General features: G+C 33.2%; 4 protein-coding genes across 14 annotated transcripts; 1 reads left to right on the top strand and 3 right to left on the bottom strand.

The window, feature by feature from the left end:
- Positions 1-168: 168 nt before the first annotated feature.
- LOC128390918 (cell adhesion molecule DSCAML1-like) lies at positions 169-13,672 on the top strand. Of its 11 annotated transcripts, none has more exons than XM_053350700.1 (9): positions 4,494-4,631; positions 4,853-4,925; positions 4,986-5,157; positions 5,334-5,699; positions 5,760-6,038; positions 6,097-6,216; positions 6,292-6,465; positions 11,551-13,133; positions 13,236-13,671. In XM_053350700.1, exons 4-9 carry the CDS (start codon positions 5,594-5,596, stop codon positions 13,284-13,286), a joined length of 2,313 nt encoding a protein of 770 aa, XP_053206675.1. In that variant the 5' UTR covers positions 4,494-4,631; positions 4,853-4,925; positions 4,986-5,157; positions 5,334-5,593; the 3' UTR covers positions 13,287-13,671. The 11 variants fall into 11 exon arrangements, with proteins under 11 accessions (XP_053206677.1, XP_053206682.1, XP_053206685.1 ...); XM_053350701.1 differs by having other exon boundaries at positions 5,030-5,157; XM_053350707.1 differs by lacking the exons at positions 4,494-4,631; positions 4,853-4,925; positions 4,986-5,157; ... (2 more) ...; positions 6,097-6,216; positions 6,292-6,465 and adding exons at positions 1,059-1,076; positions 1,167-1,291; positions 1,355-1,633; positions 1,699-1,818; positions 1,883-2,050 and having other exon boundaries at positions 13,236-13,672.
- Positions 2,372-5,017, bottom strand: LOC128390920 (rho guanine nucleotide exchange factor 7-like). The gene is made up of 3 exons (XM_053350711.1): positions 4,494-5,017; positions 4,269-4,363; positions 2,372-4,185 (listed from the first exon to the last, which is right to left on the bottom strand). Exons 1-3 carry the CDS (start codon positions 4,881-4,883, stop codon positions 2,751-2,753), a joined length of 1,920 nt encoding a protein of 639 aa, XP_053206686.1. The 5' UTR covers positions 4,884-5,017; the 3' UTR covers positions 2,372-2,750.
- Positions 13,673-13,952: 280 nt separating the features above from the next.
- On the bottom strand, positions 13,953-20,580 carry LOC128390932 (uncharacterized). Its single transcript, XM_053350730.1, is given in 6 exon segments — positions 13,953-14,018; positions 14,099-14,188; positions 14,259-14,345; positions 19,225-20,135; positions 20,138-20,277; positions 20,453-20,580. Coding segments are annotated over 6 exon segments (1,422 nt in total).
- Positions 20,581-20,664: 84 nt separating this feature from the next.
- LOC128390924 (uncharacterized) lies at positions 20,665-22,847 on the bottom strand. The gene is made up of 2 exons (XM_053350720.1): positions 21,050-22,847; positions 20,665-20,966 (listed from the first exon to the last, which is right to left on the bottom strand). Exons 1-2 carry the CDS (start codon positions 22,449-22,451, stop codon positions 20,665-20,667), a joined length of 1,704 nt encoding a protein of 567 aa, XP_053206695.1. The 5' UTR covers positions 22,452-22,847.
- Between the last annotated feature and the right edge of the window lie 1,931 nt (positions 22,848-24,778).

Below are 24,778 nucleotides of genomic sequence, written 5' to 3' on the forward strand. Positions count from 1 at the left end.
TTGTTCAATTTCAAATGGATTAGAACCTAATCTTTGGACAGAATTTAACTTGACCATTGAAGGTGAACTTTTCTTTTAAACTTTTTCCATTCTTTTTACTTGAAACTTGGCGCTTTCATCATGAGAAAAACCTTTACCATTGGTTAATTCACTTCTCTTTAACATTAGTCACAATCTAACAATCATCTTAAATCATATTCTGTAATATTATTAATAATATCGAAATGTCCATATTATATGAAAAGATGCTTCGATTGTTAACAATTATTTCCACTTTCAGTTTAATTCTCACTGTAGATGGACAAGAAAGTAAGTATATTCACCACAATCAGTATCGAAAATGATTCTAATGTTTTCCTTTTTGGCCTCTCGTTAATATTTAGGTCCTAAAGTTGCTCCATTCTCATCAATAGTAAAACCAGTGATCGGTGGTAAAACATCATTCGCTTGTCAAAGTCTTTATGGTTCACCTCCACTTCAGATTACATGGTTTAAAGATGGAAAACAATTACTTGATTCACAAACAATACGAATTCGAACCAATGAAGATGGTTCTATGTTAATTATCACAACAATACAATCAAGTCATTCAGGAAATTATACTTGCAAGATATCAAATTCTTATGGCCAAGATTCATATACAGCTCATCTTCTTGTTGAAGGTAATCATTGGATATTTATGATTGATTTAGTTTAACTGACAATTTTAAATTCATATTAAAGGCTCTCCAAATTGGATTGAGAAACCTCAGAACATAAAATCTCATCATGGTGAAACAATTACAATTAATTGTCTTGTCTCTGGACATCCAAAACCTAAGGTTCAATGGAAAAGACTTGAGGGTAAATTTGTTTCGACTCATTTTCGTTGATCCAATATTATTAATACTATTATCTCTTAGATTCATCATGGAAAACTATTGCTGGTGATAATTTTATTCACTCTAATCTGCAACAATTTAACCATAAATTGATTATTTCCAATGTCACTCGTAATGAGAATGGTCGATATGGTTGTTCAGTATCAAATGGAATCAAACCAGATCTTTGGTCTGAATTTGATGTAACAATTGAAGGTAAAGTTTATACAAATTGGACTTTAAATTTTGCTTGAAATCGGCGCTTTTATGTTTCTTTTCATCTAATGTGTAAATAATATTTTCGAGGTTCATAATTGTTATCATTCTGTAATAATCTGCTCTCGGGTAATCTAAATTGTTGCTAATCACAATGTCTTTGACTTTGGTTTGGTTATTTATCGTATCAATTGGATTAAGCTATGGACAAGAAGGTTAGTAATTGGTAAATCGATTTATCCGAATTGTTAATTTCTAATTTCTTCATTTATTCTTAGCTCCAAAAGTGGCTCCTTTTGCTCCATTGATAAAACCTAAGCTCTCAGGTAAAACATCATTGTCATGTCAAAGTTCATCTGGTACTTCACCTCTTTATGTTACATGGATAAAGGATGGAACAGTTTTACAAGATTCATCTTTCGTTAGAATCCAATCATCTAATGATCCATCGATGTTGATTATTGATTCGATTACTTCAAGTCATTCGGGAAATTATACTTGTAAAATGTCCAATAGGTTTGGTCATGATTCTTATACAACTGAACTTGTTGTTGAAGGTAAAATTCTGATTGAAATTTCTTCTTGGTCACATCTTTAACTGTTCTTGTTATTGTCTATTTAGGTCCACCCAATTGGATTGAAAAACCGAGAGATATTAAATCTCATCATGGTGAAACAATTAAAGTTAATTGTCTTGTCTCAGGTTTTCCAATATCAAGAATTCAATGGAAGAGACTACAAGGTATGAGTTTAAAAGTTCAGTCCTGATCTCATTTCTAATAATGTTCAATTTCTTGTATTTTCAGGTGCAACTTGGACAAACATTGACAATAGATTGATGATTAATATTAAACAATCAAATGATAAACTAATAATTTCAAACGCTTCTCGATCTGCCAATGGTAAATATGGATGTGCTGCATCGAACGGTATAAATCCCGATCTTTGGTCTGAATTTGATGTAACAATCGAAGGTAAAGTTTATCAAACATTTTGTTCAATCTCTCTTGAAATCGGCGCTTTTAGGTCTTAATTGTACAGTTTTCGATATTAAGCAAAATTATCACATTATCGAAATCAAATGTCAATCAAAATTTATGTTCACCTTTCGTATGATTGTACATTTTGTCGTCTTCAAACTATGGACTCAAAGGTGAGTAAATTGATTTGACAAGCAACTAATTAGTTGACTTTTGTTTGAATTTTTTTACATTCAAATCTACAAATTTCAAGTATATTGTAGTTGATGTAATCGAAGGTAAAAGTTTGATTGTTTCGAAATTGAATCGAATTGTTTTATAGAAAAGGAAATTTTTTTATTGATTGGATTCTCTTTCTGTAGTATTAAAACAAAAGAAATAAAAATTCAGGTAATTTAACTGGTGAAATTAATAAGTTGAGAAGTTACTTTCCAGTTTAAGTTACATGTTTATAATTTGTTAGGTAATTTATATGCATAAATAATTAGTTAATTGTCAATAAATTTCAAATAACCTTGAAGCGACTATCAAGTTCAAGATTAAAGTTAAAGTGATAATTAGTATATAATTTGTATAAACAGGCAGGAAATTTAGAATGAAAAAATCTCATAGAAAAAGTGAAAGTTGATTAAAATTATCTGCTATTTTAACTAAAAGAGTTTAATTTTTGACTAAATTAGTTTGACGATTATAATTATTTGAAGATGATGGATGCAAGTGAATCCACTTTGGCCGCTAATCTTTTACGTGATTGTGTCTCTTTTTTCAGGCAACAAGTAATTGATTCCATTTCGGTCTTTAAATTTCGTATCTCTTTTAAAATAGTCGATAACTCGGATCCATGTTTACCATCAATCGAAATGTCATTTTGATGGTTATTTGTTTTGTTGAGAGTATGTTTATCATTATCACGATTTTGTTGAATAATCTGAGTTCCGGTTAACTTTGAACGATTACCTTGACAATAGGCTTCGATTACTTGTAGAATTGCCATATCGTTCATTTGTTTGGCATCCTCATTAGTGTTGACCTTATTCAATGAGTCTCGAGTTAACGTATTGTTCCCATCAAAATCACTACTAGAACTTGATGTACGATTTGGTGGATGGGGTAATAAACTTTTCCATGCCCAATATTTACTTCGATTATTATCGGTAAGTGCTGATGATAAAGGGCTTTCAGGTGCTTGAATGGGATGGTGACTTGGACTAGCTCGAACTTCCTTCATTGGTGTTTCCAAGCACTTTGAGGATTCAAGTTTACTTTTACATTTGTGCATCATACTGATCCATTTTCTTATATCTTCCGGGTTAACACAGGATAAAACGTATTTACCCGTTTCCTCGGAATTTGGATCAGCAACAAGAAGTTGAAAAATCGTCTTTGTAGACTGAATGTCAGGAAGACGAGGTAATGTTACATTGACCAGGTAAAGTTTGTCTTCATAGACAAAAGATGTCATCTCATCAGAGACTGAGAGAAGTACCAAACATGTAGGAAAAAGTACAAGGTAGCGATCTTTTTTCACAGTTTCTGATGATGATGGTGATTGTAAAACAGTAACTGGGCCCATATGAGAGACTGGACCTAAATCACCAATCGGTTCACCAGTTGTAGGCCAGGAACGAACATTACCAAGCATAACTTCAAGTTCCATCTCTTTTTGTCGGCGAAGTTGAAGACAAGAAGAGACCAGATCACGGAAAACAAAACCAGCTCGTTGAATGTCCCCACGATCAGGATGAGCATCATTGGTGTACCTTTGTAATTCTTGAAGGTAAGACGGATATTTATCAAGATGTCGAAAAGTTAAACTGAGTCCACTTGTGAGTAGAATAAGGTAATTGGTGTTAGGCTGAGATTGATTATTACTGTCCAGTGTCTCTTTCAACAGGGAGCAAACCTTTTCAGTTTGTTTCTCAATTAAATGAACAAATTTAGGATGAATAGAACAGAAATTGAAATGAGCTTCCTTGATACCTGAAGCATGACTCATAAAACAACCACCAATTCTCATATCTTTGTTACTTTCCTCTCGAACGGTTTCAAGAGCAGAAGAAAATGTATCATGAACTTTGATTACTTTCTCATAAGCTTCGATAGCCATTTTTGTCTCCTCATCAGGTAATCTAATCAGTAAAATAACAATTTGAATAATACAAAACATTAATTACACAAGATAAACCAATAGAGAGAAAGTAAAGAAACATACATATGAGATTCGTGTAAAGGTAAAAGATACGTTGATATATTATTCTGAAGTTCAGCGACATAATTTTTCTCCGTCTCAATTAGATCACTAAATACCTAAAGAAAAAAGAAAAGAAAAAAGAAAAGAAAAAAAGTTATTTAGAGATATTAAAAATTGTCCATCGATTGTTTTTCTTTTAAAGGTGTGACCCATTCAACATTAAACATTCCATGGATCAATACTTACTGAGGTTCGATTTGATTGTAGATTGTGATCTTTATTAAATGTATCGATAAATTGTTGATCAAGAAGTGAATGTGCATGATCGGGTTGTAATGGAGTAACATAACCCGCTGGAAACCAACCAGTGATCCTTTTAGCAAGGTGAGTTCCTTCATACCAACCACCTTCAGGTGTTTGTGTTAATATAATTAAATCATCTTTTTGGAAGCACAGTTCATCATTATTGGCACCTTTAAATGGATAAATGGCTTTAACAATTTTCAAATAATTTCTACTACTGGTTATACAACCAGAATCTGAATTTGAAATTAATTCACATTTATCTTGTCGACTAATTGTATCTCCCTTATTATTATTTACAGCAACATCATCATTGTCAATAATTGAAGACATAATTGGAGATAAACATTACACTTTCTATTAGAAAAAAAAGAGGTAAAACTAGACAATTAAAATGGAAAACAAAAATAATAATTAAAACAAATTCACAATTAGAAACATCAACCAAACCTTTAATCTTTAAATGTTTTGGTTTAAAGATCTCCGAATGAGTCATTTGAAACCCACACCAGTTTCCATGGAAACGACCAGAGGCGCGATTTTCGTTCCATTCAAAACTTTTCCCTTCGAACATTTTTTTTGCTCTTTTGCACTGATGGACATTAGAGTAAGTTCGCAAATTTGATTAATGATAATTGATTAAGTTCTTAATTGTTCGTATTGATATTGATATGGACTCTTTGATGATTAAATTGGAGTTTGAAACATCATTCATTCATTCATTGTCGAATTAACTTTAGAATTTATTAATTTTTCTTTTTAAATTTTCTATTTTCTATTCAGTTGAAACAATTGAAACATCGAACATGTGATTTATTTACATTTCCAAGTAATTAGATGGTCGATTGTTTGTTTTAAACGAAAATTAAGTTTGTAACGGTAAATCTGAATGCTCCGTTCCAAACGAAATTTCCTCAAATCTTTGGGCCCAATTTTGTATTTCTATTTATGATAAAGTCTATTGAATCAATTCTTACTTAAAATCGGCGCTTTGATGACCATTTACAAAGATTTTCATCATTTCTAGTCATCAATTCATTCAAATGTTTATAATCCAAATGAAAGGTAACATAGAATTTGTTTTCGAAATGTCTTTGTGCTATTTTATCGTTACAATATTATTTTTCAGCTCATCTTATGGACAAGAAGGTGAATATTCAATCAATATTGATTTATTAATACCTACTAATTGACTCTAAATTCTTACAGCTCCAAAGGTCACTCCATTTTCATCCTTAGTCAAGCCAGTGGTTGGAGGTAAAACTTCATTCACTTGTCAAAGTCTCTATGGTTCACCACCACTCCAAGTGAATTGGTATAAAGATGGAAAAGAAATTGGAGATTCTTCATTTGTCCGAATTAAATCACATGAAGATCCATCAGTACTAATAATCGAATCAGTTAAATCAACTCATTCTGGAAACTACACTTGTAAAATATCCAATAGATTTGGACATGATTCTTACTCTACTGAACTCATTGTTGAAGGTTGAGTATTTAGACTTGATACATTAGTTTACTAAATGAAAATTACTCTTTTTCCTAGGATCACCTAATTGGATTGAGAAACCTACAGATATAAAATCTAATTACGGCGAAACGATCAAAATTAATTGTCTTGTCTCCGGTTACCCTAAACCCAAAGTTCAATGGAGGAGATTCAAAGGTAACTTTGAATTTGTGGGAATATGAAAATTTGAAGACTCCATCATTATTATCTGTTTGTTGATTATTTTCTTAGATTCATCCTGGTTTAATCTTCCATCAGATTATATTTCTGAATATAATATTAAACAATTAGGCGATGATTTGATCATCTCAAATGTCAATCGTGATCTAAATGGTCGATTTGGTTGTTCAATTTCGAATGGGATAAAACCTGATCTTTGGGCTGAATTTGATGTTTCTATTCAGGGTAAAGTTGTAATTCTTGTTATTATCACTTGAAATCGGCGCTTTTATGCCTTTTTATCATAAATGTTATGGTTTGTATTATCGAAGTGTTTGTCTGACCAGGAACAGGAATCTAAATCAACGTCTAGTGTTGACAAGAGCTTTGAATCATGTTTGTTGGGGTGTTTCTTGTGATACTGTCGATTAAAACAGTTCATGGACTCGAAAGTAAGTTGAATGTTTTCGAAACAATTTATTTCTAAACAAAGTTTGTACTCTTTATTAGGTCCAAAGGTGAATCCTTTTGCTCAAGCTATTAAACCAGTGATTGGAGGTAAGACTTCATTCACTTGTCAAAGTCTTTCCGGATCATCTCCTCTTCAAATAACTTGGTTCAAAGATGGAAAAGAGATTTTTGATTCTTCGGAAATCAGAATTAGGAACATTGAAGATTCGTCTTTATTAATTATCGACTCAATCAAATCGAGTCACTCAGGAAATTACACTTGCAAAATAACCAATAGGTTTGGTCATGATTCTTACACAACTGAACTTGTTGTTGAAGGTAAATTAGGAAACAACAATTGTATTGATATTGGAACATCTTAATAAATATTGTCTTCTATTTGATTAGGATCTCCCAATTGGATTGAGAAACCAAAGGATATTAAATCTCATTACGGTGAAACAATTACAGTTAATTGTCTTGTCTCTGGATATCCTAAACCTAAGGTACAATGGAAGAGACTTGAAGGTAAACCAGAGACATAATCTCAATTTCTTTTTCCGTTCTAATTTGAATCATTTGATTTTCTTTCCATTCATAGGATTAACTTGGTTAAACATTGGATCATCTGGCTTTTCCGAATCAAAGATGCAACAATTAGGAGATAAATTAACGATTCGAAATGTAACAAGATCGACCAATGGACGATATGGATGTTCAATATCAAACGGATTGAAACCTGATCTTTGGTCAGAATTTGATATTTCAATCGAGGGTAAAATCTTTATTCATATCTCTTGAAATCGGCGCTTTTAGGTCTATTGGAAACATTGGAAATATTATCATCAAGATTTTCCAATATTATTTTGATCTTTTTGTCTAAATTTTCGTTGAGTTAAAATGATTAGTTCTTCATAACTTTTTTCTATTGATAACAAAGTAGTTTTAGAATATAAAGTAAGTAAATGATGCTAAAAATTAACTAATATTCTGTTACTTTAATTGTTTCTTTTTTTCTTTTCCAGACCCAAAAGTTGCTCCATTTTTCAATTATTAAACTGATGCTTGGAGGCAAAACTTGACTTACATGTCAAAATTCAGGTTCAGGATCGGAACTTTTTACTTCTAAATAGTATAAAGACGTGCAGTATTCATCATTAATTAGAATAGAATCAAGAGTCATTGATGTTGATTATTGGTTTGATTTCTTTGACTCATTTGGGGGGAAATTATAATAGTAAAATGTTCAATAGATTTGGTCATGATTCTTATACGATGAAATGGTTGACAGAATTAATTTCTCATGTTGATAATCTCATCTTGTTAATTGTGAATAGTTGGATTGTATATTGTTTCCTCATTGGAATGAAAACCTCAACTATTTACGATTAAATCTCGGTGAAACAATTCTGAGTCCGATTCTGATTTCCGAGTCTTAGATTGCCCTAGAACCAAAGTGCAATGGAAAAAATTTAAAGGTAATTTTAAACATAATATCGATTCCATTTTCATTGATTCTTATTGATTCTTTTAGATTCAATAATAAACTTGATTGGTCGTAATTCGGTATTAAGCAGTTTGATGGTGGATTGATTATCACCAATATGACTCGAATCATCAACTGACATCATGGAAAGTATTGGCTCAGTTTCAAACGGAATCTCTTCAGATCTTTGGACTGAATTTTATATTTCTATTCAAGGCAATGTGAATATTAAGCTTGAACTCGGCGCTTTTTATTCAATTCAAAGCAAAGTCTTCTGTCAGTGTCGAGGTAATCCTTTTGTTTACTTTGTTGGTCATCAAAAACACCACTGACCGTCTAGTTGGACAGCATGTTTGTCCAGTTCATCCTCGTAGTCTTGTTTTACATCAACCAGGAAAGTTATGGACAAGACAGTGAGTAGATCCAAGTTATCAAATATTCAATTGTGATTAATTCTGTTCTTTTCTTTGTTATCTTATCATGTCTTTTAGTACCAAAAGTGAATCCATTTGTTGCCGCAATTAAACCAGTGATTGGAGGTAAAACTTCATTCACTTGTCAAAGTCTCTATGGTTCACCACCACTCCAAGTGAATTGGTTTAAAGATGGAAAAGAAATTGGAGATTCTTCATTTGTCCGAATTAAATCACACGAAGATCCATCAATCCTAATAATCGAATCAATTCAATCGACTCATTCTGGAAATTATTCGTGCAAAATGTTCAATAGATTTGGACACGATTCTTATACCGCTGAACTTTTTGTTGAAGGTGATTGATTTTTTTTTCCAACTTTTTATTGAGTTTTTTAATTAATGAATATTTTTATGTATCTTAGGAGCACCTAATTGGATTGAGAAGCCTAAAAGTGTGAAATCCAATGTAAACCAAACAGTGACCATCAGCTGTTCAGCCTCTGGTTACCCAAAGGCTAAAGTTTATTGGAAAATATATAAAAGTAAGTTATCATTATATCATATTGAACTGAATTAAGACTAATTTGATTCATTTTAATAGATTCAATTTGGGCAAATCTTGAGGATAATCCGAAACCATCGATTAAGATCAATAACTCCCACGGAAAATTAACTATTCATAATATCAACCGTAATCTCGTTGGAAAATATGCTTGCTTCGTTTCTAATGGAATCAAACCTGATTTATGGTCAGAATTTGATCTCAAAGTTCAGGGTAAACAATGATTAATCTTCGATATCTATCATGGTGCTCATGTGGTCTACAAAACTCTTCATTCAACTTTTCTATTAACGATCGCGATTCGTCATGGTATCGATCTCCCAATTCTTTTAATTATTTTTCTATTATTTTTTATCAAATTTTCATAGATCGCGGTCAAGCTTATGTCATTTAGTATTTTCAACTGATTGGTTGTTAAAATTTCCTCAATTCGATCTGATTTCCAACTCGATTGTTGATTAGGTTGTACTGTCAAAATGTTTCATCAACTAATAGTTTTTTTCGTCCTCAGTTGCTCAATAACTTGTCAAGGTAATTTCTAACTTAAATTATCGTTATTCTGAGAAAACATTGAATTGAATTTTCTCTTACAGATCCGCCAAGAATAACTCCATTCAACTTTCCACATAGTCCAGTTATTGGAAGATCATCTTTGGTTTATTGTTTAGCTGAAATTGGTACACCACCGATAACATATCAATGGCTACGAAATAATGAACCGATTGACCATCAAGAAGGTTTAAAAGTTACGATTGAACCGATTACCAGTGCATTTGGATTGGTCATTCAATCGGTTTCAGTTCAATTTTCTGGTAATTACACTTGTATTGCACGAAATATGTTTGGTGAAGATAAATTTTCAGCTCCATTGATTGTCAAAGGTAAATACTTAGATTGTCAACATTATTCTGATAATTTATATTGATAGTTTGTTAATTGTTTCATATTACTAAAGGGCCGCCAGTATGGATTAACACTTCATCCGCTGATTACAAAGCTCACCATGGTTCAAACATTGATCTGATCTGTCAAGCTGAAGGCTTTCCTACTCCTCAAATACAATGGATAAAGAAAACTGGACAAAGTAATTGTTGAGAAACTTTTAATCACTAGTTTATAACTCATTTACTTTTATTAATCCAGTTAGATCAAGGGAATCACCAATCGGTTCAAAATTGTCATTGAAAAATGCAAACAAACAAGATGAAGGTTCCTATGAATGCTTAGCTGTGAACGAATTAGGATCCATCACTAAATCAATTATGGTAACAATTTCGGGTGAGAATTAGACTCTAACATTTAATCATCTTTGAATGGAGCACAATAATTAACTCTAATCAAAACTTGATTCTCGCATTTGTAACAAATGTTTTCTTACGTCAAGTTTTAAAAAAGGCGGTTTAATGAATCTCTTGTCTATGAATCGAAATGGTTCATTATTAATTGTCTTACAAATCACTTAATTTAAATTATCCTTCATCTTAAACGATTGATTAGTCTCGCGAAATGTTATCAATCCTTTTGATACAATTAACTTTGCTTTTCAGCGTTAATGCAATAGGCAAGTACGAAAATTTGATTTCTCATCGATATCTTATTAACTAATGAAGACTATTTTTTTTCACTTGTTCAGGTCAACCTAAAGTTCAACCTTTTACCTTCCCAAATGAAATACAATTGAATCAACCACTTCTTGCTATTTTCTGCAATGCCCTTGATGGTGAAAAACCAATTCACTTTGAATGGTTAAAAGATGGACAACCAATCAACCAGAATCATGATAATGTTATTCGTAATCATGATATGGGCTCATTATTGGAACTGAGAAATATGAAAAGAGATCACATCGGAAATTATACTTGTCTTGCTCGTAATCACATTGGAACTGATTCATTCACTTCGACTCTTTTGATGAAAGGTTGATTATCATCATCAGTTTAATTAAATTGTTCTAATTGTTGTTTTTCCTTTTGTGTCAACAGTTCCAGTTGATTGGGTTCATGAGCCTCAAGATGCTGATCTTGTCTCTGGACAGAAAGTAAACATTTCATGTTCAGCTTTTGGTTATCCGATTCCTAAAATCAGCTGGAGATTTAAAAATAATCTTGATGAACTTTTAATTACCTCTGATTATTATTCTTCCTCTTTAACTTTTAATCCAATCTCTTTATCCAATTCAGGGAAATATGAATGCAAAGCTGAGAACGATAATGGTTCTCCTTTGATTAAATTAATCACAATTAATGTTGTTGGTAATTCTTGTTTCTTTCAGATGATTACTTTTACTAATGAAGGTTTTGAATAGATTGTCATGAAAGCGCCTCTCTCAAGTTAATTTTGTTTTTTCTTTGCAGTCGAAAAGACTTGATTGTTTCTCTTTTCTAATGTTTTCTATCACTTTTTCTTAATTGTTTACAGTTCCTGCTGAATTCAAGGAGAAAAATGTTGCAGTTTCGGCGAAAAAGGGAAATCTCTTGGAATTAACTTGTTCAGCCGATGGAGATCAACCAGTGACAATCAAATGGTTCAAAGATTCAACTCCAATTGATAAAGTCGATCCCTCGAGATATTCAATCACCGATGCTCCAAATAAAGAAGGAACTAAAAGTATCATGACCGTTTCATCAGCTGATGTGAAAGATGATGGACTTTACCATTGTTTTGCTGAAAATTCGTTTGGAAAAGATGAGAGGAAAATTCGAGTAACCATAATTGAACCTCCACCTGCACCTACGAATTTCGCTGTTCAACAAGTTTGGTCTCGAACTGTCAGTGTCTCTTGGTCCAGGCCACCAGAAAGCAAAACATCAATTCTCAGCTATTTGATTAGATATTGGAAAGTTTCATCAACCGGTGTTAACGATCGTCTCAATGAAGTCAACATTTCATCTTCGTTAACTCTTTACTTTATCAAAGACTTGGAACCAGGAAGTAGTTATGAATCAACTATAATTGCGATCAACGAAGTTGGCCTTGGAGTACCATCGGCTAAGATTTCATTCTCTACTGGAGAAGAGGAACCCACAGGTGCACCCGTTGATCTCGTCGTTGTCTCAAGAGGCCCGACAACGGCTCGATTAGCTTGGAGATCACCACCGAAAAACACTTGGAATGGAAAATTGATCGGATTTTATGTTGGTTATCGACTTTTCGATGATTACAAGACACCACATTCATTCCGAACGGTTTATGTGGGCGAATCTAATTCTTCCCATCATGAATTCTTTCTCACATCTCTGCTCAAAGGAACCAAATATTCAATCATTGTGAAATCCTACAATTCTGCTGGAACTGGACCAGAAAGTCAAGAAGTTACCGTTGAAACTTTAGCTGGCGATGTTCCATCATCACCTCGATTATTCGTTTCAACGGCTACAATTGACTCGATCACCTTAGGCTACTCATTACCCTCTAACGCTGCAAACAAGCAAATTCAAAATCTCGATTTACACTTTAAAGAAGGAGATGATTCTTCTTGGCGGGAAATGGATTTTTTCGTTGACAGTAAAGAGATTGGTGAATATACCTTATCTGCTCTAAATCCTGATACTGTTTACACCGTTTACCTGACGGCATCAAATGAGAATGGTGTTTCAGATCCTAGTCCAATAATTAAGACAAGAACAAGTCGATCACAGCGCGACAATTTTGCTAATTTTGGTTCAATTTTTGATCCAGCTGGAAATGGACAGTTTGGTGATTATCGAGATTTTGTCTCTATCTTATCAATCATCATCGCCGTTGCAATTATCATTATCGTAATAGTTTTCGCCTTCGTTTATGTTAGAAAAGCTCAATTAGAGGCGGAAACAAAGCCAAACTTTGAATTTGCTTTAGCCTCTCAAACGGGTACTCTTGCTTTGAACAAATCGATTCCCAATTTTGGAACAGAAAGACGATTCCATGATTCAGACAATACGAAACCCTTGATGCATGGAACTATGACCTTGGATCATGGTAATCAATACCCCGTCTCGTATTCAAATCTACCTACAGAGAGTGTAAGTTGAAAAAATTTATGCACTTTAATTATCTTTCATTACAATTGATTGAACCTCTAATCGATGAAATTTACTAATAATGACCTTTTTCATTCTTAACAGAGACATTCAAAGTTGGTCGATCCATCACACATTTACGATTTTCCTCGATAATCAAAACATTACAAGCTGAAATTATCAACTGATTCCATTTAATTACAATTACAATCAACAATAATTGTAATCGATTTGCTTTCGTCTTTGCATTAGTATAATCATCATAACCTATTGCGATTTCATTAAGTCGGTTTCTTATATTTCATCGATAGATTTTCACAATTATTATTAAGGTTAATACTTATCAACACAACACAACTATTAGATTGAATTTCATTTTAATTGAATTAATATTACTATATACGCATTAATTAACAATTAACTGTTGATATCTAATCAATAACTTACATTCAATTTTCACCAATTTGTCAACTTTTTAATTCTTTCATTTACTCAATTTGCATTCTATTGATTGGTATTATTTAATTAAAAAGATCTCTGTCTCACTATAATCTCTGTTTAATTTTTCAACTCTAATGGAAAATTTTGAGCTGTCTTGACTGCCAATTGATCGAGCTATTGGAGTTTCAACGATACTTAATTGTCATATTTCAATATCAAGGTCATTCTGCTAGGAAAAGGTCAGTGATAACACTTCACAAACTTTCTAAATAATTCCGACTGTTCTGCCATATTTAAGATGCATTTAGTCAGATATGCAATTGTGTAAAGTTTTGGTGCCATGAAAGTTAAATTTCATGGCTCTTATCCGAAGGAATATAATTATTTTAGGATATTCGCCATAGTTCCAGCTAAAAGTAACATCAAACTTGCATTTTCTAAAAGAAACTAATTTGGCAAGAGAAAAGAGACAATTAAATTGTGGTTAAGTAATATTGTTAATAAATTTAACATGCAAACTAACTCACGGTAACAAATTGAAAATATGTTAACGGGAACATATCACCGATGTAAATTCCGATAACTGGACCACCAATGCGTTCAAGTAAACTCAGAACCTTTGGGAATAAGAATATTTTAATTAACAAATCTAATATCAATAGTTTTATCATTCGTTATGATGATTACCTTAAAATTTGGACGATTTTCAATCTCTGTTAAATTGTTGATACTTTTCTCAATTATCAAATGAAATGTGTGATATGTTTGATGTGTCTTGAGAATAATAGTCATTTAAATATTAATCCAATTAATTATTGATACATGATTACAGTAATTAATTGTATTATAAATATTACCTATCGAGCAAGGTAAAATACGTCCTTGCATCAATTTTTCTCGATCTTCATATTAGGAGTACTGGGCTTAGAGACGGGCGATTATTCAGTAATCGATTAGATAATTTCTCTCTCTTTCAACAACAATAAAAAAGCAGCAATAACAAAATCAACAATAAAAACAATTATTACAACATTGAATGATAATTTAATCGTCATTTAATAAGTAAAGGTAGAGAGAGATATAAATTAAATTTTAATCTATTTTATTCTCTCAAATATTTCTCAATTAATTATTAATTTGTAACAATTTTGTTTTAATTTTGTCATCAAACATGAGTGTCGTGAGTCGTCATAAAAAGTTTTCTTTCTACAATGTTCTTTGTTTCAACTATTGGTATTTGAAACCAAGTGAAGATTCATTCGAAGATCTTGAATCTTTTAAAAATTATATCCAATGTTCTCCAAAGTTTATCGAATTGAGCTCAATCACCGAATTCGTGAGGATTAATATGGATCAAGTCGAAATACCGCTATGCCATGCTTCTGTCGAAACTTTCAAGGCTGTTTGTGATGAAACAATTTCTTCTTACGGGAAGTGTGATGCTATTCCAGTAGAAATTTGTTTTTATCGTCCGCCGGCTGCTAACTGTGTTGATCTAAGTGCTCCAGCTTTGTGTCGATTAGTTGTTCCCTTAAGATGACACATGGTGATTTTGTTTACGACCACGAATTCGATACCATAAATGGGAAGGTGATTGTTGTCAAGGTACCTGATTCCGTTCCTGATTTTTTATACAGGGCATTTCACCAAGTTTCCAACAAGTTTTTCTCAAATAACTATTTTGTTTTTGAGTGTCTAGACCCCATACTCGAGTTATGGTAGTTTGGGCCATACTCAATTGTCATATTAAAATATCAAGGTCATTTGGTGGTCACAATCGAATTCAGTTGCAATCATTAGGCTCCATACGAGTTTACAACTTCTTGACATTTTTAGTTGCAGAGATATATCGGTTTTGACGCGAAATCCTTTTAATTCAACTTTCATCAATTTGCTCTTAAGAAAGAGCGTAAGAGTCAAAAAACATTTTTGATTTAGGTACATTTTGGTTTTTTAAATTTGAATAGATTGTGACCACCAAATGACCTTGATTATTGGCATTTCAACCATAATTGCGACCTACCGTTTCGGAGTTCTCAAACCATTCGATAACATTTTCATTGATTTACCACTAAAGTATGCGATATGAGTCGGTAGATTAGGTAAGGTCACATTGTTAACTCTTCGTGGTAATGAAGCTTTAGGTTCATCAGGTTGCACTTGTTCTTTATATTGATAGTGTTGGCAACCAACATTGGTAACTCTAAAAAAATATGAAGATGAGGATGACGAAGATGATGATGATGGAGATGAGGATGAAGATAAAGAAGATGATGATAAAAATATAACTGAAATTGTATTAGTTAGAGTGGGGATCTTATCCCATCAACATTAACATGAACAAAATGAATAAATTGTGAATTCTTTTAAAAGGTGAACTAGAGGTCACATAAGTTTACAACAATTTGGTCCGTCGAAAGCCGGATTCGGCAGTCTTTTTTAAAACGCTAGTGAATAAATAGTATATGCGAATATATTACAATTAACTCAGTAGTAGTGAAAGTACACAAGATTCACCCCATGTGACACATCATTTAATAGACAATTTTTTTGACAATAAAATACGAGCAATTATTAATACAATGTGACACATCATTCGAATGGAAATTTAATGGAGATTTTTTTGATGGATTTATTTAATTTATTTATTGTTAATATATTTTTCCCCTTTATTCAAAACCTTTTATGTTTACATTTTCTTAATTAAAATGAATATAATGATTAATTTCGCTCCCAAAAGTTAACTAACTCGTCATCTAATCTAAAAGCATCAAAATAACGACGATTTTTATGGATTTTCGAATCGCTAAAGTGACTCTCATTAGCCTGGGATAGCGGTTCGTTAATTCAACGAGAGATAAAAGAAATCCAACATATGCTGGTGTATATGTTATTTGACCTATCATACGATCTGTCCACTGGGCGATTGTTTCATTTGTTTGAGATATGTCCATACTTATGAAACGTCCTAATCTCACGGCCAATATAAAGGGTGACGGTTGTTTCTTCTTGTTCGCAATTGACGGAAAACACTTCTGGCCTCTTCTAATGTTGCAATCGCAGAGATAACTGGAGCAGCACCCAAGGCCATAGTTCGACGCATTCTACCAAAGAATCTTCTGGCCCTTGACAAATACCTGATTTCCGGGTCTTCGTTTTCATCTGAACTTTCACCGTTGCTTGTTAAATTCTCTCTTTCTTTGTGACTGGTATTTTCAGGATCATGTTGTTGAGGTAAAGGTTGATAAGTGGGTCAATCGATGAAGACACAGTATTATCTTGTAGATCACTGTCCTGCTCCTGTTCTTCTGGATCATCATCACCACGTAGCGGGATTAAATGGGCACCATTAGCAGGGTCGATAAAAAGACGTCTTTCTGCCATAGTCGTTGAACCGAACCCAGTGAATAGTCGATGACAGTTGGTGATGATGAAGCGGCGGGCATTAACACGGTTTTCTCTGACAACCATTAGAAGAAGACGATAGAGGAAAGAAGCGATCAGCATTGCAGAGAATGGGTTAAGGTTGACACGGGTCATATTTGTAATTAGAGTAAAGGGTGAAAAATAATTAACAAAGAAACTTTTATAACGGTAAATAAAACAGAACGATGTAAAAATTCAAACTTTTAGACTCCGCCCACCTGCGTTTTAGAGTGCGCGTTGAATCTGCCAACATGTCAGTTTTTGTATTCGTTATATACCGGTACTGGTTTGGGTCAAAAAATTTTAAAAATATACATGACGTTTATATACATTGTCTCTGTAAAAAAATTACATAGAGAAGCACTGTTCAACTAAATTTAGTACTTCTATATACAGTGGTTCATTAATTATAGTAAAAGACGAATAAAGTCTCATAAATAACACACTATAAGTACTCACCCGTTGTAGCTAGAGTCTTAATTTTTTTCATAATAATACTTCATACCATAAGGTATAACATATATAAAAACCAAGAGGTAAAAGACATTAGTATTCATATACGAAAACTTCATTTTTACCCATAGAGCTCTATGGCGAAATCCAACTTTGAAGCCCTGTATCTCAGGAACTAGATCTTTCCGCATATACAAACTCGCACATAATATGTAGTTTGACATGAGCTATATGTACAAAAAATTTCAGGTCTCTAAACGTGCGGACCTAATCCGAAGTCCAGCCATTAATTTTTATTAACTAATATTAATGCACTCATCACTTGCCGTTATCCGGCTCGACGGACCAAATAAAGGCTTATTGCCTTTGAGTTCACCTTTTAAAACAATATTCACTTTTTACTCATTTTATTTTATTCATGTTGTTGTTTTTGGGATGAGATCCCTCTCTAATCTAAAATTACATTTTTCATTTCATCCTCATCTTCATCTTTATTTAGATGTTGGAGTTGGCATCAGTTAGGTAGCCAACAACCATGAAAGTGGGTAGAACACATTATAATACAGGGCAATTCAGCTTCTTTTACCGATTTTTTTTGCGATTTTCTCAGCAACTAAGTGTCATAGAGACATGATACTTGAGTGGTATGAGTTTGAGCGATACTTGTTTGTCATATCAAAAGATCAAGGTCATTCAGGTCATGGGTGAAATAACGCGTTTCAAGGTCATCTGAAGGTGCTACAGTTATTCTTCACATTTTTTAACCCTGAAAAATGAGTTTAGAGATCGTTGTTACAGATCTTGAGATATTTGAGTTTATTTGAATAACTGTTGAAAATCTTCTATTCAATTAATTTATCTTAACGTGCAAAGCAAAGCTCATAGAAACCTCAAAACTTGTCAGCAGTATAACTGAATATTCTTTTTTGTTGAATTACCTTCAGATGACCTTGAAACGCGTTATTTCACCCATGACCTGAATGACCTTGATCTTTTGATATGACAAACAAGTATCGCTCAAACTCATACCACTCAAGTATCATGTCTCTATGACACTTAGTTGCTGAGAAAATCGCAAAAAAAATCGGTAAAAGAAGCTGAATTGCCCTGTAGTACTAGTAAAGGGGTAAGAAATAATGAAAATATTTGATTCAAAAAAGGCAAGTCATCGCCAACGAGTCTCACTCTCTTCACCGGGACTTCGTCATTTTTTTTGTGACAACATGTATATGGGTATTCGGGACTAAAGTTTTGCTACACTCCAGTCAACAAAAACAAGTTGTGCACAATTCCCGGTAGAGCTATCTATTGATACTATTCAATGATCGAAGACACTTGTGTGACTCTGTAGCCAGGTCGATTCTGGTGCAAAAGATTGAAATTACATTTAAAAAATCAAGGTCATTACTCTTTGATTAAAATTAATAAATTAAGATTTTATCTCTCAAGAGTCAGAAAAGGTTGAAGAAAGCGTTGTGTAATACTAGGAGGAGTGAGAAAAAAAATGATACTTGTTAATACAAGTTGTTATATTGTATTGGTATTATGTGACACTAGTATTTTTGTTGCTAGAGAGGTAATATTTATAATACAGTCAACAACCAGATAGCAGGACGACCAGATAATGGTACTACTTTTCTCAAATGCCTGAGAGTGAGTGACCCGACCCTCTTTCTTTTTCTCGTTCTCACTTGTTTTGTAAGAATAATATATTGGGCAGGAGTCTCATGATCTGGTAGTTGACTGTACTTGAATAAATGAATTAAATACTTACCCTGATATGAATGGTCCCTGAAAGATAAACGATAATACAAATTATAAATGTTACCTCGACCCCAAGACCAAAGACAAGAATATTGTTGAACAAATTGTCCTTCGGCATAGTAAAGGCCACATACAAAAGAAAATCCGTCCCAAAAGCAGCAAAGTTGTAGCCAAAGAAAAAAAAGTTTCGCAGTTGACTATCAATTGCATCTATTGCATTAAACAGTTGAATTTGTTCACTAACCAATGAACGAATTAAATTAACGGGAATAACTGGTAATTTAAGTAGTCCACTAGCAAGTCGATCAACATAATCCAGTCGTAAGATTGTGTAAACAATTAATACGTAAATGTGAACAATAAGCCATAAAACCGAAATAACCGCTCCAACTGCAGCAATAAAAGTGGACACTGTCCATAAAAGGATAAACGCAAGTCGACTGGGTGATGAGTAAGAAACTGGATTGTTAATAATTGAATAAGTGAATATAAATCCAAGAACTAGGATTGTTATGGGTGTAAAAAAGGTGAAAAACTGTCTCCCCAGGTAAATTCGATTTCGAAGTATTTTCAAGTCCCCTTGCGAAATATGGAGCATATCGGCTCGAAATCCATGTTTCTGAATATCAGCAAAATAACTTAACCATTTCATCTGATCCAATTGTTCTAACCAGTACGAGAATGTCCGTGAAACTCCAAGCATAATCGAACCAATCGCAATGACAGCATTCATGTGAAAACGCGTTTTGGTCCCATAGAAAATGTCACCAAGATAAAAGGATAACATATAATCAGAAGTTATCGATAATATGATAAGTCGACTCACTAAAATCCAATTGGCGATCTCAATCAATGATGAGAAAATGAAATGACTCGAAGGATAATTAGTTAATCGTGAATATCCACCAAGACAAACTAAACCTTTTTGCCAAATTTTTCGAGAAAATCTAGATGATTAGTACCATCGAAAGGATTCACGATATCGCCAAAGATTTTACTGAACTTTGATAAGGCCTTAGCCTTTGGGACGAAATTGGTCAACTTTTTCATCTCGTTGTTGAAGCTAATACAATAATAGCAAATGAGAGTAACTTAATTGTGCAAACAAATGTAAACTAATTGCGAATTATTCTTGCATTAATGATCAGTTTGATGAATAGTCTTGCTTAAGTGTCCATTGTTTAACCTCTTTGGATTATTGATCAAAAACGAAAACACGAAGTAAACAATTAATTTACTCTCGTCTTCCTGGATGATTGACATTGTTATCGATTTCATTGGGAAAAGTTTCCGCATTAGTTTCAATGTCTACCGTTTCAAGAGCAAATTCCTGAAACAATCTCAAAGACAATGAATGTGTATTCATGAGAAATTAAGAGATTATTATTATTTAATCGATTTTAATATGAAGAAAAATTTTGATCATAAATATTTCAATAATTGAATTCAATTAATAGATGATTCGATTTGTTTTAAAGCTGTCAAATACAACTTTTGTTAATGAGCGTTTTTTACCACCAGTGGTTACATTTGATGAAATTATTGAGAGTAAAATGGGATTCGATGAATCTTTCACTGAATTTCGAGGTGCAAGTTCAAAAGGTGAGGATAATGTCTTCCAGCTCCCCGCAGGTAATTTTGTGATTAGATTTGAGCATCCAGAATAGAAACCATTGGTATACTTTGAGGTTTGTGGCCAATATCGTGAGTCCATTTTATCGACAGCGGGTACACGTTTCGATGTTCCTTGTCCTTCATGTTAAAAAGCAAAAAAAAATCATTTCATTACATGTAAGTTTGAATAAGTCATCGATTCATTGTTTTCCGATATTTACCTGTGTAATTAGTTGGTAATCTGTCAAAAATTGAGAGCAAAGATAATCCAAACCAAAGTGATATTGATCCTCCAATGTAAGTAAAATATGCGATAAAATCAATCGCTGGAATATGAATATATTTCACACCGTAGGCACGAGGGCGATTAACGTAAATCTTTGCATTATAGTTGGTTTGATTTCTGCGACTTGTGATGAAATTTTGATTCTTTGTCGAAAAGGTGACAATATAAGATGAACACTCGGGTTGAGCGCATTTTTTTGAGCATGTGTCCAAGGTTTTCAGAGGGAATGCCCTTTCTCTTCGTAAACCAAAACCTGAAGGGAAAAAGGCTAGAGATGTATTGAATGCTGGAGCTGGTACATCAAGAGGCCAAGTTCCGCGTTCTTTAAGGAATAGGCTCTTTTCACACTCTTGGATACAAGCGGTTCGACCTAAAACACCATATTCTGAATAATCGGAACAATTAGTCTTGTAGGGAGGTTGAAGGAGACGAAATATGATTATTGAATAGTCCATAGTGAACTGAGAGTATCGATCAATGTCCAGGGAGGAAAAGTCTTCCCTTTCTGTCCAAGGTATGTTACAACCAGAGTGCATGGCGAAAATGACCACAGCTGATCCTTTGGAGGAAACTGAAAATTCAATAAGCTCACGTCCATCTTCACGATATTCTTGTAGTGGACTTGATGTTGAATTCCAAGTGAAATAAGTTGTACATCGACGGATAACATTATTTCGAGCCCAAGAAAGTGTCTCTCGAGGTTTAGAATAAACTGAACAAGGAACATTGACACAAAATGCTTTTGAATCGGAAGAAGATGAAGATGACCAAAGGGTTTCACTTGGTTTTATAAACCTACGATCACGAGAACACTTAACGGTACAATTTATCGAAACTTGACCGACAGTCTGACCTTCTCGAGCAATAATTCTGATCGGTGTTTCCAAGAAAATAAGCCTCAATTCATCAGGTGAATAATGATCTAAAACACGATCTGGATAGAGACGAGTAAAGGTTGACTTATCTTCCATATTATAATCCAGGCAAACGGTAACTCCAGGCATATAATAGTGATCTGCTTTACCGATAATTATGTTAACCACTGTATCATATTGCAAGTAAATGTAATTAATCCGATAAACCTGCCATAAGAAGCCAATGATGGTCAAAACGTTATATAAAAAGCGATAACATTCAAGTGGCCTCAAACCATTAGGTTCAATTGTCGATGGATCATTTAAAAACGATTGATTTACCTCCTTTCGATTGGTATGATGATGATTAGTTTGGACGATTTCCTTGAAGCTTTTAACTGAAGCTTCTTCAATTGTTTTGAAATAATTAGTTGATGACAACATGATGATTAACACTCCTTGACCAGAGAGCACAATTAACATGAAGAAAAACAAATTTCAAATCAATTCCATGATTGATTGTTTGCCTGGAATTGTTTATATTTTTGAAACATTGAAACTTATTAATACAAAAGTTAACTGATTGTTTTGTATTACTTAATGTGTACTGATTAAGACACTCATTTGTTGTGGAGTACAAAACAAAGGCCAAAATTATTTGTTACCATGTTCGTGTTTATCTGAATATCACAATTTCCATGTATAAGGTTGTTTATTATTCTTGATTTCATATTGATTGAGATTTTTTGTTTATTACCTTTTTTCTGTTCACAGTGTGACCTATGTGGGAAATTACCTGTAGTAATTATCTTCATCATTATCATGGTCATTATTATTCATTTACAGGGAATTGGAAGGAGAAAGAAAAAAAACTGAATGGAAAGATCTTTGTAATGGACTTCGACATGTTATTTACGCTCGAATATTGTAAACCTATTGTTCAGGTAAATGCTTGGAAAATATTAATTCAGTTCTAATGGATCTTATCTATTTCTTTTTTCCATTAATGAGGTTAGAAAATGAAAATCTTATTGGAAACTAATTAACTTTATCTACCTGTTAATGAGCTACATGATAAACATGCGACGATATTTGACCTTTATCAAGGTGATTTTGATGGACAATTCAAATGACAATCGTTGATTTCGTAATAATAAATGTGTTGATAGTTATTATCTGAATGATCCCCCAATTAACCTGAAGAATTAATTAACTTTTCCATTTCATTTAGAACTATTTTATTATTTTTTTCTCATCAAAATCTATAAACAACAATTGAACAATTAACTTTCTGAATATGAGTATTTCTAAATCAATTAATAATATTGATCAAGTTTAATCAAAGAATTGACAATCAACAATAAATGAGAATGAAAATTAATCAATTTAATGGTTAATCCTTTTCATTTTACATTATTTTGGAAAATGATAAAGTATCAATTGATATTTTCTTTCATTGTTTAATTGTGATTCAATAAACTAGATAATTAAATATAAAAATTTCAATCTAATTACTAAATTAGCTACAATTAGATAGTGAAGGTCAAATTTTTAGCTGGTTAATGGGCCATTATTATTGTATCGAGTAACATCATCAGGAGTTTCGGTAAAAATGGACTTATTGTAGGTCGGTGATAAATTGGTGCTTATTGGTGAGATTAAATTGTTTATTCGAGGAGGAGATAATCTAATGTTCGGAGGTCGTTTTCTGATCTTTTTCGGTGTAGGTAAACCTGTGGATCCAAGTCTTTTGGATTTAGGTGTTTGAACCATTAGAGCGCTTGGTGGTTGATCCTCTGGTGGTGTCTTTACATGTGAGCTATGGATTGTGGGGTATGGGGGCTGTGGTGGTTGTGATGGCGGTGGAGGATTTGGTTTACCATAAACTAATTGTTTGAAAAATTTTTCCGCAAAATTAAACAGAGTTAAACAGGAGAAACCAAACCAAAGGCCAATTGCCGATCCAACGTAACTAAAATATTCAATAAAATCAATGGCTGGTCGATGTTTATAAACTACGTCAAAATTAAATGGCCGATGAATGTAAACGCGGGTCAAATAGCTCGGCTGACCAGTACCACCTCCAGATCCACTTGGACCTCCGCCCAAATTGTATTGTACATACTTGACATAATGTGCGTACTCATTAAAGTCACATTGTTTTCTTGAACACTCCAAGTGACACTCTCGATTAATCTTATGAGTCATATGGGTGTCATTTAGACGTATCTCCTCTGAAACGAATGACAGTTGAACATCACGTCCTCCAGGTACATCTAAAGGCCAACTTTTGAAAGCTCGTTCATTGAGACGCTCTTTACACTTGTACATACAACCAACCCAACCAGAGACACCAAATTGTGAATAAATTTGACAATTAGTTTGATATGGAGCTTCGAGCAGTTTAATCCGAGTCAATTGATAATTAATAGACACAATTGACATTAGGCCAATATTGAAAGAGGAAAAATCTTCATCCTCAGTCCAAGGAACATATGAACCAGGGTGCATGGTGAAAATCGCAGTGACCGGAGTCTCACCGCTTTTCGTTAGATTAAAGTTAATAAAATCCCGTTCCCCGTTTAGAGCCTCTAAAAATGGGATACCCGAACTATTCCAATGGAAATAAGTGTAACACCGACGAAGAGCATTATTTCGAGACCATTCAATTGACTCTCGAACTTTTGAATACTCGGAACACGGAACATCTATACAAGTTGACCCATTGGTAAATCGTGAATCTTGACTACAAATTAATAGACAAGAAATACTAACATCATCAAGTATCATCGAATGGTGAAACAATTTAT

This window comes from Panonychus citri, unplaced genomic scaffold (assembly GCF_014898815.1).
Source record: "Panonychus citri isolate SS breed McGregor unplaced genomic scaffold, ASM1489881v1 Contig00131, whole genome shotgun sequence".
NCBI classification, from domain to species: Eukaryota; Metazoa; Arthropoda; class Arachnida; order Trombidiformes; family Tetranychidae; genus Panonychus; species Panonychus citri.

Excerpts from the sequence above, each read along its gene's own strand:
- LOC128390920 (XM_053350711.1), bottom strand. The coding sequence starts at position 4,883 with ATGTCTTCAATTATTGACAATGATGATGTTGCTGTAAATAATAATAAG. Across the intron at positions 4,364-4,493 it reads TACAATCAAATCGAACCTCA|GTATTTAGTGATCTAATTGA; the intron begins GTAAGTATTGAT and ends TTTTTTCTTTAG. Across the intron at positions 4,186-4,268 it reads CCTTTACACGAATCTCATAT|ATTACCTGATGAGGAGACAA; the intron begins GTATGTTTCTTT and ends TTTACTGATTAG.
- LOC128390918 (XM_053350700.1), top strand. The coding sequence starts at position 5,594 with ATGTTTATAATCCAAATGAAAGGTAACATAGAATTTGTTTTCGAAATG. Across the intron at positions 6,039-6,096 it reads TACTGAACTCATTGTTGAAG|GATCACCTAATTGGATTGAG; the intron begins GTTGAGTATTTA and ends TCTTTTTCCTAG. Across the intron at positions 6,466-11,550 it reads ATTTGATGTTTCTATTCAGG|TTCCTGCTGAATTCAAGGAG; the intron begins GTAAAGTTGTAA and ends AATTGTTTACAG.
- LOC128390924 (XM_053350720.1), bottom strand. The coding sequence starts at position 22,451 with ATGTTAATTGTGCTCTCTGGTCAAGGAGTGTTAATCATCATGTTGTCA. Across the intron at positions 20,967-21,049 it reads ATTACCAACTAATTACACAG|GACAAGGAACATCGAAACGT; the intron begins GTAAATATCGGA and ends TTTAACATGAAG.